This window comes from Eubalaena glacialis, chromosome 13, assembly GCF_028564815.1.
Source record: "Eubalaena glacialis isolate mEubGla1 chromosome 13, mEubGla1.1.hap2.+ XY, whole genome shotgun sequence".
Classification (NCBI taxonomy): Eukaryota; Metazoa; Chordata; class Mammalia; order Artiodactyla; family Balaenidae; genus Eubalaena; species Eubalaena glacialis.
Window position 1 is genome coordinate 31,219,914 of NC_083728.1, and position 19,633 is coordinate 31,239,546.

Consider the following 19,633-nt stretch of genomic DNA (forward strand, 5'->3'; position numbering starts at 1 on the left):
GGAGGGATTCCTGCAGAGGCGGCGGGGGGCAGCTGTGACTCGCTGAGAGGACAAGAACATTGGCAGCAGCAGCTCTGGTTAGGACTCAGTGGCGTGAGCCCTCTTGGAGACTTCGATTTTCTCACCAAGACCTGGCCCCACCCAATAGCCTGTAGCCTCCAGTACTGGGATGCCTCAGGCCAAACAACCAACAGGTGGGAACACAGCCCCACCCATCAGCAGACAGGTTGCTTAAAGTCTTCCTGAATAAACAGCTGCCCAATAAACACACCCCCTGACATAGCCTTGCCCACTGGAGGGACAAGACCCAGCTCCCAAGACCCATTGGGCAGGTACCAGTCCCTCCCACCAAGAAACCTGCACAAGCCTCTTAGCGTCATCCACCACAGGGGAGACAGCAGAAGCAAGAAGAACTACAACTCTGCCGTCTACAGAATGGAAATCACAATCACAGAAAGTTACACAAAACGAGACAGCAGAGGAGTATATCCCAGGTGACGGAACAAGAGGAAAGGCCAGAAAAACAACTAAGTGAAGCAGAGGTAGGCAATCTACCTGTAAAAGAATTCGGAGTAATGATAGTAAAGATGATCCAAGGCCGTGGGGAAAAAAATGGAGACATAGATGGAGAAGATACAAGAAATGTTTAACAAAAACCTAGAAGAACTACACATACGAACAGATGAACAATACAATAACTGAAATGAAAAATACACTTGATGGAATCAATAGCAGAATAACTGAGGCCAAAGAATGGATAAGTGAGCTGGAAGACAGAATGGTGGAAATCACTGCCATGGAACAGAATAAAGAAAAAAGAATGAAAAGAAATGAGGACAGTCTAAGAGACCTCTGGGACGACATTAAACAGACCAACATTCTCATTATAGGGGTCCCAGAAAGAGAAGAGAGAGAGAGAAAGGACCTGAGAAAATATTTGAAGAGATAATAGTTGAAAACGTCCCTAACATGGGAAAGGAAATAGTCACCCAAGTTCAGGAAGCACATAGTGTCTCAGGCAGGATAAACCCAAGGAGGAACACACTGAGACACATAGTAATCAAATTGACAAGAATTAAAGACAAAAAATATTAAAAGCAACAAGGGGAAAGCAACAAATAATGTACGAGGGAATTCCCATAAGGTCATCAGCTGATTTCTCAGCAGAAACTCTGCAGGCCAGAAGGGAGTGGCACGATATATTTAAAGTGATGAAAGGGAAGAACCTACAACCAAGAATACTCTACCCAGCAAGGCTGTCATACAGACAACCAAAAGGTAAGAGAATTCAGCACCACCACAACAGCTTTGCAACAAATGCTAAAGGAACTTCTCTAGGCGGAAAAGAATAGGCCACAACTAGAAACAAGAAAATTACAAATGGAAAAGCCTACTGGTAAAGGCAAACATATATAAAGATAAGAAATCATCTGCACACAAATATATCAAAATCAGCAGTTGTGAGAAGAGGAGAGAACAAATGCAGGATACTGGAAATGCATTTGAAATTAAAAGACTAGCAACTTAAAACATCTCATTTATATATAGACTGCTATATCAAAACCTCATGGTAACCACAAACCAAAAATCTACAATAGATACACACACAAAAAAGAAAAAGGAATCTAAACACAACACTGAAGTTAGTCATCAAATCAAAGAGAACAAGAGAGGAAGGGAAGAAAAAAGACCTACAAAAGCAAACCGAAAACAACAAAATGGCAGTAAGAACATACATATTGATAATAACCTTAAATGTAAACGGATTAAATGCTCCATCCAAAAGACATAGACTGGATGAATGGATACAAAAACAAGACCCTTTTACTGTCTACAAGAGACCCATTTCAGACCTATGGACTTAAAGTGAGGGGATGGAAAATGTGTTACACACAAACAGAAACGAAAGTTGGAGTAGCAATACTCATTTCAGACAAAAAAGACTTTAAAATAAAGAATGTTACAAGAGGCAAAGGACACTATATAATGATCCAAGGAGAAGATATAACAATTGTAAATATATATGCATCCAATATAAGAGCACCTCAATATATAAGGCAAATACTAACATCCACAAAAGAGAAATTGACAGTAATACAATAATAGTGGGGGACTTTAACACCCCAGTTTCATCAGTGGACAGATCATCCAGACAGGAAATCAGTAATGAAACACAGGCCTTAAATGACACATTAGACCAGATGGACTAAATTGATATTTATAGAGCATTCCATCCAAAAGCAGCAGAATACACATTCTTCTCAAGTGCACGTGGAACATTCGCCTGGATTGATCACATGCTGGGCCACAAAGTGAACCTTGGTAAATTTAAGAAAATTGAAATCATAGTAAACATCTTTTCTGACCACACACTATGAGAGTGGAAATCAACCATAAGAAAAAAACCGAAAAAACACAAACACGTGGAGGCTAAAGAGTGTTACTAAAAAACCAATGTATCACTGAGGAAATCAGAGTAAATCAAAAAATACCTAGGGACAAATGAAAATGAAAGCAGGACGATCCAAAACCTATGGGATGCAGCAAAAGCAGTTCTAAGAGGCAAGTTTATAGCAATACAGTCTTACTTCAGGAAACAAGAAAAATCTTAAATAAACAATCTAACCTTATACCTAAAGCAAATAGAGAAAGAAGAACAAACAAAACCCAAAGTTAGTAGAAGGAAAGAAATCATAAAGATCAGAGCAGAAATAAATGAAATAGAGATGAAGAAAGCAATAGAAAAGATCAATGAAACTAAAAGTTGGTTCTTTGAAAAGGTAAACAAAATTGATAAACCTTTAGCCAGACTCATCAAGAAAAAGAGGGAGAGGGCTCAAATACAAATGACACCACAGAAATACAAAGGATCATAAGCAACCAATAAAATGGACAACCTAGAAATGGACAAATTCTTAGAAAGGTATAATCTTCCAAGACTGAACATGGAAGAAATAGAAAACATGAATAGACCAATCACAAGTACTGAAATTGAAACTGTGATTTAAAAACTTCCAGCAAACAAAACTTCCAACAAACAAAAGTCCATGACCAGATGGCTTCACAGGCAAATTCTATCAAACATTTAGAGAAGAGTTAACACCTATCCTTCTGAGACTATTGCCAAAGATCACAGAGGAAGGAACACTCCCAAATTCTTTCTATGAGACCACCATCACCCTGATACCAAAACCAGACAAAGATACCACACAAAAAATTACAGGCCAATATCACTGCTGAACATAGACGCAAAAATCCTCAACAGAATACAAGCAAACCAAATCCAACAGTACATTCAGATGATCATACACCATGATCAAGTGGAATTTAGCCCAGGGATGCAAGGATTTTTCAATATCCGCAAATCAGTCAGTGTGATACATTACATCAACAAATTGAAGAATAAAAACCATATGATCATCTCAGTAGATGCAGAAAAAGGTTTGGACAAAATTCAACACCCATTTATGATAAAAACTCTGCAGAAAGTTGTAATAGAGGAAACATATCTCAACATAATAAAGGCCATATATGACAAACCTACAGCTAACATCATACTCAGTGGTGAAAAGGTGAAAGCATTTCCTCTAAGATCAGGAACAAGACAAAGATGTCCACCCTTGCCACTTTTATTCAACATAGTTTTGGAAGTCCTAGCCACGGTGATCAGAAGAAAAAGAAAGGGAATCCAAATTGGAAAAGAAGAAATAAAACTCACTGTTTGCAGATGATATGATACTATACGTAGAAAATCCTAAAGATGCTACCAGAAAACTACTAGAGTTCATCAATGAATTTGGTAAAGTTGCAGGATGCAAAATTAATACACAAAAATCTCTTGCATTTCTATACACTAACAAGGAAAGACCAGAAAGAGAAATTAAAGAAACAATCCTATTTACCATTGCATCAAAAAGTATAAAATACCTAGGAATAAACCTATCTAAGGAGGCAAAAGACCTGTACTCCAAAAACTATAAGACAGTGAAGAAAGAAATCAAAGATGACACAAACAGACAGAAAGATATACCATGTTCTTGGATTGGGAAAATCGGTATTGTCAAAATGACTATACTACCCAAGGCGATCTACAGATTCAATGCAATCCCTATCAAATTACCAATGACATTTTTCACAAGTAGAACAAAAAATCTTAAAATTTGTATGGAGACACAAAAGACCCCAAATAGCCAAAGCAATCTTGAGAAAGAAAGATGGAGATGGAGGAATCAAGCTCCATGACTTCTGACTATGCGACAAAGCTACAGTAATCAAAACGGTATGGGGAGTTCCCTGGTACCACAGTGGTTAAGAATCAGCCTGCCAATGCAGGGGACACGGGTTTGAGCCCTCGTCCGGGAGGATCCCACATGCTGCAGAGCAACTGGGCCCGTGCGCCACAACTAGTGATCCTGTGCTCTAGAGCCCGTGAACCACAACTGCTGAGCCCGTGTGCCACAACTATTGAAGCCTGTGTGCCTGGAACCCGTCTCCACAGCAGGAGAAGCCACCTCAATGAGAAGCCTGCACACAGCAACAAAGACCCAATGCAGCCAAAAATAAATAATAAGTAAACTAAAAAATATATATGTATATAAAAAAGTTACCATTAAAAAAAAACAGTATGGTATTGGCACAAAAACAGAAATATAGATCAGTGGAACAGGATGGAAATTCTGTTAAATGTTTATCTTGGGAGAAGGGGTGGAGTGCTTGGGGAGATCAGTGAAAAAGGGAGAATTGTCCTTTGGTTGACCCAAAAAAGCCTGTCTGATGATATCTATTCATTATCTGTAAAATTATGTAAATGTGTATGTTTAAAGATATGAAGTAAATATTCAAAATAAAAATGACCTATATTTTCTCCAAAAGGGATGCAGATTTGCAAATACCTGAACATGTCCATGTGAAGTCTGTAAAAACTCTTAGAAACAAAAGAAGCATAGTAGAAAGCCACAAAACTGTTTGAACTACTGGGAAATTTATTTACCTGTAAACCTGGGGTGGTCTCTGTGGTTGTTTGGTGTGGCTCTTCAGGGACCTTTGCACTCCTTTGATTTGTCATCCTTGGTGTTGGTTTTGTGTTTAGGCTCATAGCGTGATGTTTGAAGTAAAATCCAAACATAGCAAAGTCCAGAGAAAGAAGGATCGTCTGTTTGGATGTCTGTCTGTCATAGGCTGGGTTTCTTGGAAGCATTTTCTGAGATGGAGTTTGGGGTACAAGTTAGTTATAACATCTGTGAGAGGAAGGGGCAGGAAGCAGAACTGGGCAAAGGAAGAAGTTGAGCTTCAATGCAGGCTTGACAAAGGAGAGTTCTGGAGTAAGGATTGCCTGCCAGAGTTGTCCCATGTTAGACTGAAAAATGCCCAGCCATTATACCCACTCTGTGTGGGCTGTGCTGGGAAGGACATGACCTGTGACAAGGCAGCTCCAATGGAACTGACAGCTGGATGCTGTCTGTTGACCACACTCATTTCTGCAGCTGGCAACAAGCCTTTTCTTGAAGAGGAGATCTAGGTGTCGTAGCTAGGAATGAGGAAATATTTCCTAGAAACCCTCCATCAGACTTACCCTCACATCTAAGATTAGATTACATGCTGTGGCAGAAGTAGTAGTTTTTCTTCTCTTCTCTAGTAAAGAGTCCTGATTTTTCACTGAGTATATGGTCATCTGGGATAATGGCTGTATTTCTCAGCCTCCCTGTACATTTAGGTATGTCTAATTTTTGGCTAGGGGGTAAGTTGAATTGTCAAGTTTGACTTAGAGGGCAGGGGTATGTACCTTGTTTTCTTTCAACTCCTTCCTGCTGTGTAGAATATGGAAGTAATAACTGGAGTTTGTGCAGCCATCTTGGATTATGAGGTGGAAGCACATGTTGAGGATGACAGAGCAACAAGATAGCAGAACATTAATTAGGTCCCTGATGATCATAGAAATGCGTTATGTGCTCCAGGTTGCTTATGTTTGGGCTTTATATCTTGGTTAAAGCCATTACTATTTAGGTTTTTTTGTCAGTTGCATTAGAACTTAATCTTAACTAATACACATTTCTAATTGGCAAGGGGCACAGGAAACCATGATTGGCTTAGACTAATATTTTGGGAATGGAATGGATGTTGGGGAGTAAGACACAGAGACATTTATATCAGGCAAGTACAGCAGAGAGAGAGAGAATGCAAAGAAGTCGAGAGATTTGCAGGGGATGATAATTGTGATGGACCCTGGAATCATACCTAGGTAAGTGAGAAAGTGAAACGTGTGAGTGATGAACATAAAGAAGTGATAGTTGTGTGGATTGGAGGTCGGGGCTGAAGATTCATTGGAGAGGGGGAACTAGGCTAAATGAACTAGAGAGAGCAGAGATGGTGGTCAGAGTGTAGGTCGCTTTAAATGGAGATTTTATGGTAGAGCTTTCACTCCTAACAGCAGGGCTGAAAAGAGTGGGTAACTAAAGTGGGGTAGAGGAAAAAATTGTTAATGGTGAAGTTAAGAAATGGAGAGGCTGGGCTTTGGATGGAACATCTTGGATGTGGCTGAATGGAAGGCAATGAGCTAGATGTTGATATCTTGAGTGGGAGGAGAGGAGTAATTGGGATGTCAGTAGATAACTCAGAAAGTAAGGGAGGCAGATCCAGAAGAGAGCATTTGTTTCAGACAGGCTGACATTGTTGATGGAAGAGGGAGGAAAAGTGATCTGGAAACAGCAAAGAGGAAAGAAATAGCATCCTTAAATATTAAAAATTTCTACATTTATAGTATATATTTCTACAATATATACTAGACATAAACTGAGAAAATATGTTTATAGTACATTTACCATACAAATGGGAGCTTCTTAATATAAATAGAGGTCTTAAACATTATTTTGAAAAAGATAACTTGGTAGCAAAGTGGGTAAAGAATATTGAGTCTTAATTTGCAAAGGAGAAAATGCAAATGACCAAAACACATGAGAATCTTCATACATTAGGGTTAGTACTGGTAAAAACATTAATGAGATACTAAGATGTGCCTGTCATATTGGCAAGACCTAAAAATATTGATAAACTTCAAGCTTGGCATGTGTGTGGGAAGTCAGGTGCTGATGTGCACTGCTCGCAGAGTGTGGTAGATTGCCACTTCAGAAGAAGCAACTAAATGGCTGTGGTGGGTCTGTTGTGTGTTGTGGATTGATGTGCTTGCGCATCATAGTTATGCTGGCCACAGCATTATTTATTGCATTTACACATTTTACTTGTAATGGTAACTGTGTGGCCTTATTTTTTAAAAACCAACTGGTATTTATAAGTAACTTCTTGTGGCCATTTTTATGGAAACAAAGTGTGATTTTCCCATCTCAGCTAGAAAGATGTATGTTTTTGTTCATTCCTGTTGGTTTTAATATATTTGTATCCCCTTTTCTTAAGTATATGGCATGAATTTGTTTCATCCAGATTTGTGTAACCTGCGTATAACTATCCAGTCTTTTTCTTCTGGTCATAGTATGCATCAGTGTACCCACTTGGATTGTATTGAGAATTAAGAAAGATATTATTAATATATGAAATTTTGATGGATTTAAATTTTTTTATTTTTTGAATTACAGACTAACTGGATCTTCTGGGTTTATAACAGATGGACCTGGAAATTATAAATACAAAACAAAGTGCACATGGCTCATTGAAGGACAGTAAGTAGTAATGGCTAATTTAATTTTTTTTTTTTTTCAGGATAGAGCTCATTGTGAGATTACTTTTCCAACATGTAAAATTAACAATCTGTGGCAACTTAAAATATTTTTTATTTGGTAACCTTTACTTTGACAAGTGAATTTGATTTTCTTATTTTTCTTAATCTTCAATGTTAATTGAAAAAGACTTCTGTGTTGATTTGCAAATGAATTATACACACCAGAAATTTGTATATTTTCAGTTGTAATAGTTAAAAAACTGTTACAATATTTTATTATGGTTGAGGTATATGAAGAAAATTAGACTTCACTTGAATATGTAGTAGGGAAGGGAAGAGATTTTAATAGGCCTATTTATTTATTTATTATTTTTAGTGATTTAACATATGGAAGTTTATTTCTTCCTCACATAACAGTTCCAAGGCAGGTGTTCCTGGTCAGCAGGCAGCTTTCTTCCCATTGGTAGTAGGACCCAGGCTCTGCCATTCATTCATTAGCTTCACTGTTGGCTAACTGCAGCCAGCAGGAGGGGAAGGAGGAAGTACGGAGAAAGCAGACCTGCTTCTTAAAAGCTTCTTGCAGAAAGTGTCACATGCATTCACTCGCATTGCAACCATTAATAACCCTTTAAAATAATTGTGGACAGTCTTAGAAGACTGGACCAAAACTGGACAAATGGTAATTTCTTAAAACTAAATTGCAGTGTGGAATCTGAAATGATCCTAATGAACTTTTAGAACTTGTTAAGTTAAGACTGGTTTTCTATGGGACTTCCCTGGCGGTCCAGTGGTTAAGACTCCACGCTTCCACTGCAGGGAGCATGGGTTCGATCCCTGGTCAGGGAACTAAGATCCCACATGCTGCGTGGCATGGCCAAAAATAAAAAAAATTTTTTTAATTGGTTTTCTTGTACTTTAAATAGATCTTTAACCCATGCATGATTTTGTAACATTTGGAAAATATTGGTTCACTGAATTATGCAGGTCTTCCAGGTGTCGATATATTTCATTATATGAAATTTAAAACATCACCTTAGTTAAAAATCACCATCAATCTCATCAGAAAATTTTAAGTATTGGGAAGTTGTATCTGGGTGGTAGGTACAAATTTTCCAAAACTCATTATTGCTTGAAAGCTTATATTTTCTTTGGTAACAAATGCAGGCTTGCTTTGTTCATTTTCAAGAAAATATCTACCAGATATCCAAGTCTAAATAACCATAGTTTTTACCTCTCGGACCTCCTAAAAGGGCCTCAGGGACCCTGGCATTGTGTGGACCATACTCTGAGAACTGCTGCTTTAAGGAGCTGTCTGCTCTTGCCCTTTCTACCAGTTCACTCCCATCTGATATCCTTCTCCACTGTTGCTCTGAATGTGCTGTCAGTGGTTGCTCCACCTCAGCCTAAGCATAAAACTAAGCAAAAAACTTCAAATCCTCCGTTTCCTTATCCACATGTTCAGCCTGTCAGTAAGTTCTATCAGTTTTCCCCTCTAGAATATCTCCCCAATCCTCTTCATCTTCAACTCTACAGTTATTTTAAGAACCACCAACCATCCTCTCTTTCCTGGGCCACTGTAATAGCCTTGAAATTGACCTCCAGTTTTTACCTTTGCCCCTTGCCCACCTCTCACTCACTTCTTATCTTATTCCTTCTGTTTGCTATGTTTCAGACATGCTGATTTTCTTCATGTTGCTTGGACACATCAACTTCTAAAGTCTAAGACTTTAAGACTGTTATTCTCTCTGCCTGAAACATTGTCCCCCCAGGCTTTTGACATGGCTTATCTCTCACCATTCTAATATTTTCCAAAACTTTCTGGGGTATCTCCCCACCATCTGTTGTACTACTACATCACATTCCTTTAATTTCTTCCCAGTATTCATCACCATGTGAGTTAACTTGTTTATGTATTTATTTAATTGTTTGGTTAGAGATTTTAGTTAGACAAGAAGTATGGGGTAGATGAAAGGTTCAGGCTGGAGACATATAGTTAGGAATCACCAGGATATAGATGGTGTTGATATTACCAAGAACTTTTGGAGTAGAGTCTGTGGGCTAAAGCCAGGTTGGAGAGTGAAAAGGTGAGTGGGATGTGAGGAAATGGAGAAAACCAAAGTCTTCTGTGGAGTTGCAGAGGAGAAAGGGATAGGTCTGATAGTAGCTGGAAGGAGAGTTGGGATTTAAAGTTTTTTGTGTTTTGTTGTTTTTTGTAAAATATGTGATACTTAAAGAGATTTAAGTGTGGACTTGGAAGTTTCAGATGAGAGGGAGATGTTAAATATTTGAGAGATGGAAGGAAAAGTAGGTAGATGTATCTATTTTAGAAAGTGGGAATTTGAGAAATTTTTGTCTGAGTGCTGAGCATAAGCAGGGAGATGGGACTGGGTGGTCTGAAATAGAAATTGAGAACTAGTAGTAGGACTGCTGGCAGAATCGAAGCGCCAATACTGGAACCAGCCTACCCAGTGTTGTGACTTTCTCCAGCATGGCTTAGTTTTCTCTAGATGCAGTCTAGGTCAAAGCAGATAACTGGTTTTCTCTAGACCAGGGCTTCTTCCAGGGAGTTCCATGAAAAGGCAGAGGGGCAGGCGAGTTTAGAGGATTGGCAGGAGTGTTTGTAAAATGATGTAATATGAAATCTTAAGTTGAATAAGAAAGGCTAATGGATTGGTAAAGAATGGCCACTGTATAGACTATAAGGCCCAAAGATGCATAGACCATGTCTATTTTGTTTACCATTGCATATTTAGTGGTCTCTTGCACATAGAAAGTACTAAGGAAATCTTTGACAAGTGAAGGAGTACTGATTACATACTATTAATTTCTTCTCTATATATAAATTCTTTAAAAATCTATATTTTTTCTCAAATGTTTCATAGTGATTATGATTATTATAAATTACTTTTTTCTGTTCTTTTCAGGCCAAATAGAATAATGAGACTTCGTTTCAATCATTTTGCTACAGAGTGTAGTTGGGACCATTTATATGTCTATGATGGGGACTCAATTTACGCACCCCTAGTTGCTGCCTTTAGGTAAGCTCAGTCATATAAATACTGGTTAACCATTGTTTGATTTCTGAATTCATGTATCTCCTAGATTGTATTCTTACTGGATTCACCATTTTTATCACTTAAAACATTTACTTCATGCAAAGAGTACTAGTTATGGAGTCCTATCACTTTTGTGCTAGTCCTAACTTGGTTTCCTGTAGCTTCTGGGTAAGTTTTTGGGCAGAGTACTTGACCTCTCTTTTTAGTTTCCTGATCTATAAAATTGTGATAGTAGTATCAAATTTACCTACTTCTTGTGATGGTGGTGAAGTTTACATCTAAAAATGTTTTGTGAGTAATATATCGAATATAATATTTCTGTGAAAAATTAAATCAGGAACCATGTTCATCTTGATCCTTGTTGTGTTCTTCATTGCATAGGCATTCAGGAGTTATTTGTTGAATTCAGATATAGCTCTGTGTGTGTGTGTGGGGGTGTGTGTGATGTGTAATTATGTATATACCTTAATATGGGTGAGGGAAACGTTTTGGAAGAGTATACATAAAACGAACAGTGGTTACCTGTGGAGAATGAGCAACATTCCAGTTACGTGTTGTGATTTTTTTTCTACAGTATATTCTGTGTTTGTTGTTAAACAGCTTAACACCAAATACATGGGGTGCTCTGAATTGTTTTGACATTTTACTTTTTATTAACAGTAAGTAGCTGTGTTGTTTATTATATTTTTGACCACATGCAAATTCAAAACTGTTCTATTTTTCTTCCTTTTACTTGATAGAGGATTTTTAAAATATATTTTTTCTAAAATGCATATCCTTAGAGAGTCATAGTTGTCAGCTGACTGTCTGGATTTCTTTCCCTCAAATATTTGATTTCCCTGACTTTAAAAGAAATCAGTTTAACGAATATTTTTTGTATTCCTCACATGGGGCTGGTTGATGTCTCTTGTGGGTGAGGAGATAACAGAGAGTGAACAGAACATGAGGAGGCAAAGGACAGCTGAGATCAGGGGACTAATGTGCCCTTGTATTTCTCCACTCCCTTTGGCTTAGAAATCTCTGCAACATGTCTTTGAACTGAGAACCAAGGCCATTTTCTGGGTTTCAGAGATTCACTTAGAGGGCCAAAGAACGGGGTGGATAGGCCATGCTAAGCATCAAAATGTCATTGGCTACATGTTGGGCATATACATCTTTATGCCAGAATTTGACTCATACACCTTGTCTTATAGCAAGAGGCACCCCAAACTTTAACACAGCACAAAAACTATCTGTAATATGATGTTACCATGATAATAGTACTTGTTGGAGGTTTACTTGATAACTGCATTTGTTAATCAAAACTCATGGAGTCCCCTCTTTATGTGCCAGGCACTTTGAATCAGCTTGCCAATAGCCCTGTGGGAACATCTGCCAAGAGGGTATGCATAACTCTGTAGTTCACCCGGACTGTGTATTTAATGAGCAGACATGTGAACCAACAGCAACCACAAAACAAGCAGAAGGGTATAACTGTTTTAGTCAGTGACTTTTGAGAGAAGCCACAGTATATGTACAGACAACAGGAGGATTTTTAAGCTTCTATAAAAAAGTTTATTTACTGAAATGTATAAATTAATGCATTGATTGTGTTAAAATTTAACTTATAATTGAGTGTGCATTTTCTAAAATCATAGTGAGATAATGTATGTTTAATAATTGAAATTTACCTGAAACACAGAACCCCTGAAGCACTGATGTGCAGAAGAATTTGAAAATAACTGTTTAGGTCATAAGGCAATGTCACAAGATGGGGAGCTGAGGAGTGCTGTTGGGTCAGGAGGACTTTGGATAGAGGAATCAACCCAGTGGTGATGTGCTGGGGGCCCAGAGTGGAGTGAGCCTGGCGGCACATAGTTCAGCCAAATAAAGAAAAAGAGAGCCACACAGGATTCAGAAGATTTGGACTTTTAATCTGCGTTCTGCCCAAGGCTCTGCATGAGTCTGAATAGTTCATTTAAGCACTCTAGTCCTCATCTTCTGAAGCCTAAAATGAAGGTGTTGTACTGTGTTTTCTCTGGGTGTATTGCAGTCCATGAAGTTTAATTTGACTGTGAACTGGTTGATCACATTATCTTTTATATGCAGAAATTCTGAATAAAATTTGTTTAACAAACAGAGTTCCATTACTGGACAAATTTGAGAACCACTAGAGCAAGTCTCTTCCAGCTGCACAACATTATGACTTTGTGGTGCATTCACTTCAACAAATGCATAAGTGCAGCACCTTTGTGGAGCACCTGCTCGCTCTGCTCAGATCTGTTGGTAGGGAGATGCAGAGGTGGTAGTGGTGATAGAGCAGGGAGAATAGTTTTCCTCTCTGAGGAAATTCTTATTCCTTTTAGAGGTTTTTGTTGTTGTTATTTTTAAGAAAGTCAAATACTGATGAGGCAGTTGTTTAGGCTGTGATGCAGAGCTGTTAGAGGAAGTCTTGTGAAAGTGGGAGTCAGCCTGTCCAGCACCCCATGGAAATCGTGGTCAGTCTGTGGCAGGTAATCAAAGGCAGGCACCTCTTTTGTGGCTGTGGACCCTCCTTTACCACTCAGAAATATACATGCTGTCTGGACCCATCCCCAGGCTCCTAACCCTGACTTTAAAAATCTGGCTTACCTTCCACATCTGCCTGTCCTTGAGTGTATAGTTTTGCAAGGAGACAGGTGTGTCAAACTGAGGATTTGCCAACTATGTAAACTTACATGTGTAGTTGGCAAAGTCAGACTGTGCCCCAGGTGTGTTCAGAGAGCCCATATCTGTCTGGAACAGTTATGTTGAATTAAGACAATATCTTTAGTTCAGCGATTTTCAGAAATGGTTCTAAACAATGGTACTCTGTGTTTACAGTATAAGATTATGAAGAACCCCAGGGCAAGCAGTTCTTGATTTTCTCAAGTTGAACAGCTGGCTGCAGCCTAAGCTGAGCCTGCATTTATTTACCTGCCTAGGGGCAGGGGACAGGGAGGTGGAGGCAGCTCAGGGTGACAGTTGAACGGCAAGCCTGCAGCATCACTTTCTCACCCACACACTTTCTATTGCCTTGCACACTGGGTTGAGGTTTATATTCATTCATTCTGTACAAAGTTTATTTTTGTCATAAACCAGTTGTTTTATTTTCACACTGGGAAAAAGCACATTCCGAAGCTGTCACAAGTTTTTGAAGTGAAAAGAAGCAAATGCCTAAGTCTCTCTGACAGTAGGGAAGCTGATCCCCTTTCTCCAGCAACGTGGTCATCTAGTGCAGGTGGCCCTCCCACTCCTTCTGACTCTCCATCCTTTCTCCCTCCACCCATTCTGCCATTCGTTCTATACATTTAAATGTCCCCACCATATAAATAATAAACATCATTAGCCATCTCTTATTGAACACCTACTGGTGTGAGATGCTATTTCAGCCCTTCACATGCTTTAACAGTTTGATTCTCATTACATTGCTGTGAGGTAGATAGGATTTCTTTCATTGCGCTTTTGAGGAAGCTAAGTCTCAGAGATGTCAGTGACATGCACAGGCTTGTGGAACAAGACTCGGAGCTCACATCTCTGACCCTGAAGCTCATGCTAAGATAACAAAGAGTGTCCTACATGTGACTGAATCCCCCAGTCCTTTCCTGTGCCAGTATTTCTTACAGCAAGATTGCTTTTGACATACGTGTTTCTAGGTGGCCCTGCTCTTGCAAGTACTTACCCCTCAGCATTTTAGGGGATTCTGGTATGTAAAACTGATGAAAGCATGATGATGGTTGAAACCTTCATTTAGGTCTGTGATCAAATGTCATTTCTTCCAAGAGTCCTTCCCTAAATGCCCTTTCTAAAGTAGCACTTTCTGTTCTTTTACTCTGTTTTATTTCCCTTCATAGTATTTACCTCTACCTGGCATTATATATACACACCTGTGGGCCAGGGGTTGGGGGTTCGTATCTAGGCTTATTCTTTCTCTGACATGAACTCCAGTAAGGGCAGAGACGTCTTCACTGTTGTATTCCTGGTACCTAGAACAGTGCCTCACTTGTAGTAAGTACTTAGTATTTGTTAGTTGAATGCATAGTAGAAAATGCTTCACTGTTTTGCAACCCCTAGAGCACCTTCAGCGTCCTTGGGTTCCTGGAGTTCTGCCTGCATATTAAAAACTTGTTGAATGAAAATCCCATCCCTTCTTCCTCCTCACACCCTGCTTATATGCTCTTCCACTCATTTTTATATGCACTTGTATAAATACACATAAATGTATACATATACTAGGCCCATCGTCTTGCAGCTTGTTTTTTTTCCTACTCATCAGAATGCCTTGATGAGCGCCTTGTTAGTCCTGCAGACCTAACGTATGTAATGACTCATTCATCCAGCTCCCAGATGACCATTTAGGTGGTTTTCAACCTGTTCTCATTCTGAATAGTGCTGCGGGGAGGATTCTTATATATTTGTGTATGTGAGCAAGTGTTTCTTCTACTAAGAAATAGAATTGCTAGGTCATAATGAATGAGCATTTGAGATAGTCATCAGCCCAAAAGTATGTGCTTTAGGAAAGAAAAGAGGCCCGTGTGGCTCGGGTTGAGCGAGTGAAAGGAAGAGAGTACAGATCTTCCTTGGCTTATGATGGGGTTATGTCCTGATAAACCCATTGTATGTTGAAAATATTGTAAGTTGAAATGCATTTAATACACCTCACCTATCGAACATCATAGCTTAGCCTAGCCCACCTTAAATGTGCTCAGAACACTTACATTAGCCTACAGTTGGGCAAAGTCATCTAACACAAAGCCTATTTTATAATGTTGAATATCTCATGTAATTTTGAATACTGTACTGAAAGTGAAAAATAAAATGGTTGTCTGGGTACAGAGTGGTTGTACATGTATTGGTTTCTTACCCTTGTGATCGTGTGGCTGACTGGGAGCTACAGCTTTGTGCTGGTGCCCAGCATCATGAGAGAGTATTAACAGCATATCACTAGCCTGGGAAAAGGTCAAAATTCAAAATTCTAAGTACAGTTTCTACTGAATGCATATCCCTTTTGCACCATTGTAAAGTCGAAAAATTGTAGGTCAAAAAACTGTAAGTCAAAAAATTGTAAGTCGAACCATTGTAAGTCAGGGACCATCTGTAATAGATGAGATGTTTGTTCATCAGATGGGATTGTGTGTGTGGAACAGATTGCACAGCGTCTGGTAAGGAGTTAGGCTTTAACTGAATGAGACGATGGTGGTACTGAACAATAACTGGGCAAAAGATAGGAGCATATGAAGAAAAGCAAAAGATGCAAGTAAACATAGGAAAAATGATTAACCTCAGGAGTATAAGAGAAGCTCAAAACCACAGGTTAAAAAAATCACTTTCACATATTAAATTAGCAAAACTAAAGTAGGACTGGTAATTCTCCTTGTTGGCAGGGTTAGGTGGGATGGACCCTTTCATTCTCTGTCGGTGGGATTTCAAGTCAGCATCCGTCTTCTGGAAAGTAAATTGGTATATGGATTAAGAGCCTTAAAGCCATCATTTAGACCCTTTGACTCGGTAATTCTTTCTCTTTATAGATACCCAACAGATACTGTCATGGGCTGAGCTCTGAGTAAGGTTCTAAAAGTTCTGAGGGAGCTCTTAGAGACATAGAAATGCTTATGGTATATTACTTGTAAAATAGAATATGATATGTAACATGGTATCAATTAAACAAAGAAAGTACATCAGAATGCTAATAGTATTGGGATGATGGATGTTTGTATATCAAACTTTTATTTCTATTTTTACTTTTCATGTCTTTCAATGGTATATGTTTGGTATCCATCAACTCATAAAGTTTGTTACTTTCTGTGATTGTGGAGGTTTACTCAGTTTTTCAAAGGAGTATTATAAAATGTTTTACTTAAAAAAAAAAGAATAGGGTCATCAGTTTCAAATCTCATTTAAAATATAACCTAGAATAGAGAAGAGCCTAGCAAAAGATTCAGATCTGTTCCTGTGCATTTATCACAGGAATTTGGCCCTCTTCCTAGAAGTGGCTTTTTAAATTACAAGGGTGAAATCCAGTTGAATTTGTGTTCTGTCACCATGTGATGTGTCTGTGATTATGCTTCCCTTTATAAGACATGCGTTTTCATTTCAGCGGCCTCATTGTTCCTGAGAGAGATGGCAACGAGACTGTCCCAGAGGTCGTTGCCACATCAGGTTATGCCCTGCTGCATTTTTTTAGTGATGCTGCTTATAATTTGACTGGATTTAATATCACTTACAAGTAAGATATTTAAGTCTAATATTTATGATTTTTTTTCAGAAAACTGTATACTTTGTTTTAACAATAATAATGACTAACATATTGAGGGTTTACAATGTGCCAGGCATTATGCTAAGCAGTTTGCATGAATTTTCTCATTTAAAGTTCTTTTAAAAACTCAGTTACAGGCACTGTTTTTCTACTTCTTTTATAAATGAGGAAAGTGGCAGGAAAAGGTAAAGTAAATTGTCAAAGCAGTGGGACCACAGTTGCAACCCAGGTCTTGCTGCTGTTGAGCTTCTCCTGGAAAAGAGGGGCATTATCCATTCCTGCCAATGGATAAAAACTTTGAAGGAGTTTGCTAAGTACAGTTTAACAAATAGTAGTAGTTTTCATGTACTCAGTAGTTGGCCCATAGATGACAGCTTAGTTGAGGTTACAAAGGAAATGTAGACAGACAGACTCTGGGCAGCTTTTGGAATTTGTTGCAGTAGGAGAGAAGCTAACTTCTGCCTTTTCCTTTTTTTCCTAAGAAATGTTTATTTTCAGAAGTAGTTAAATTCATAAAATGCCATAAGCAGGGGGGTCTGTGATAAAGAACTTCTGTGGCCCACAAAACCTAAAATATATATTATCTGGCCTTTTACACAATACGTTTGACAACTCCTGGTATAGCTGGTAACCCCCATGTGTAACCTTTATACTGGGTTCTTTATCTTGCCCATTTTCTCAGGATCTCAGTAGTCTTTCAACCCTATTTAAAGCCATCTTTATCTTGATTGGTATGGTGATTCAGTTTTTCAGGTACCCAAGGTTTGTGACTTAGCAGCCTGGGCAGCTCATCACAAGCCTGGGTTTGAAAAGTAGGCATATGCATTTATTATATTATATTATAACACATATTATAAAAATACTATATATACATACTTATAAAATTTTATTATAAATGTATCGTGAACTGACGTTAGGGTGTAGGCATGAATGTTAATTAGCTTGTTTTGTAACTGATTCCTGATTTTCTGGCATGCTTTACTACAAAATTTCTTTTTAGTTTTCTTTACACTCTTACAGTATCTTGCTAATCCTGTTATCCCCCCTTTTTAAAATCAGAATTATGTCTTTTCAAAGTGTTGTCAATATCATTGTCACGTTACTATGCAACACTTTATGGTTAAACTCATGTATTAAGTTAAACTATCCCTCCCTTTTCTTGCATCTGAGATGGGTAGATAAACTTGCTAAGGAATTTAATACACACCAATCTGAGCAATAATCTTAAGCAAATTCTGTAAACTTTTAGAGACTATCCAGAGGAATGAGGATGGTAGTGTATTGTTTGCAATTTGTTTTATCCTTTTCTTCTCCAGACTTGCTAGCATGCATTTGGCAATTTTATAATGCTCATCATTTGTGGGCTACCAAGAATTAGGATAGTCATCCTGTCCTTAAGGAGCTAAGCCTGGATATTTTGCAAGAATCTCTTCTCTTCTTGTAATCTCTTTAACTGTCTCTCCTTATGAGAATCCAACAGGTTTAATTTGATTTATTACTTGCCCTAGTTCTGCAGTGTTGAGTGACCCCATTTAGGCTAAATGGTAAGTACTGCAATTATGCTTGTGAATGAACTGGCTAGACAGTGAGATTTCTTAAGCCTTGTTTAGGAGGAAGTTCTGCTAAGTTAATCAAAGTGTTGCTTTGTGTTGATTTAATTTTCCCCCACTATTTTTATAGTTTTGACATGTGTCCGAATAATTGCTCAGACCGAGGAGAATGTAAGATCAGTAATAGCAGCAACACTGTTCAATGTGAATGTTCTGAAAACTGGAAAGGTGAAGCATGTGACATCCCTCACTGTGTAAATAACTGTGGTTTTCCTCATCGAGGCATCTGCAATTCAAGTGATGTCAGAGGATGCTCCTGCTTCTCAGAGTGGCAGGGTAGGATCTTCTTTCTTTTTTTTTTTTTCTTTCAATTTACAGAATGTTTCTAGTTAAATAAGTTGTAGATTGACTTTATTCCTAATATCTGTACCATCTATGTTAATCAAATATCAGGAAGAGTTTAAGTTTTCATATCTCTTTATTCAGCTTCTTACAAATCTTTGAATTTCATAGATATATGGTTGTGGTCTCTAGAGATGTGGAGCAGTTTAACATTCTTTGCAGTTCATTCATGAATTTAGAGAACTTGGTCTCAGCCATAAGACATAGAGAACCAAGTTGGGAGGTGGAACAAGAGCTGACAATAATGGTCTCTCCACAGAAACTTTCAATAAATTCAGAGAAAATTGGGGTTGATTATACAGTAGAATCCTAAAGCAGTCAGTTATTGGAATTATCTGCAGATACAGATTATTAAAGAAGCCTTTAGCAAATTCTTCAAGGGGTGGGTGATAACAGCTGTTACTGATTTAGTTTTTTGGGTTTTTTTTAATACGTTTACCCCTTTCTCGGAACACATTTATCTTGAATTTCCAGAAATGTGCTTGTTTAGATACTTTAGTTTGTTCGGTTTGGCTGACATTGAACAGTTAAATAATTGAAGTATTTGACTACCTACCACTTTGCAAATGTTGGAGCAGAAGCCAAACCTCTCAAAAAAGGAGTTTCTTGATTTTGCAGGAAACGGATAGTTTTTAATACTCCCAGGACTAGTCTTTACATTTTAACTCTAAAGTTTTTTTTGTTTTTTTTTTTAATTTATTTA

The 19,633-nt window shown here is 38.2% G+C and overlaps 1 protein-coding gene across 1 annotated transcript in view; it reads left to right on the forward strand.

The window, feature by feature from the left end:
- Positions 1 to 19,633, forward strand: part of ATRN (attractin) — a 159,026-nt gene that overhangs the window by 32,646 nt on the left and 106,747 nt on the right. The window contains exons 2-5 of the mRNA XM_061209629.1: positions 7,587 to 7,670; positions 10,594 to 10,707; positions 16,820 to 16,948; positions 18,659 to 18,864. Of these exons, the coding sequence (XP_061065612.1) occupies positions 7,587 to 7,670; positions 10,594 to 10,707; positions 16,820 to 16,948; positions 18,659 to 18,864 (533 nt within the window). The remainder of the gene's footprint in view (positions 1 to 7,586; positions 7,671 to 10,593; positions 10,708 to 16,819; positions 16,949 to 18,658; positions 18,865 to 19,633) is intronic.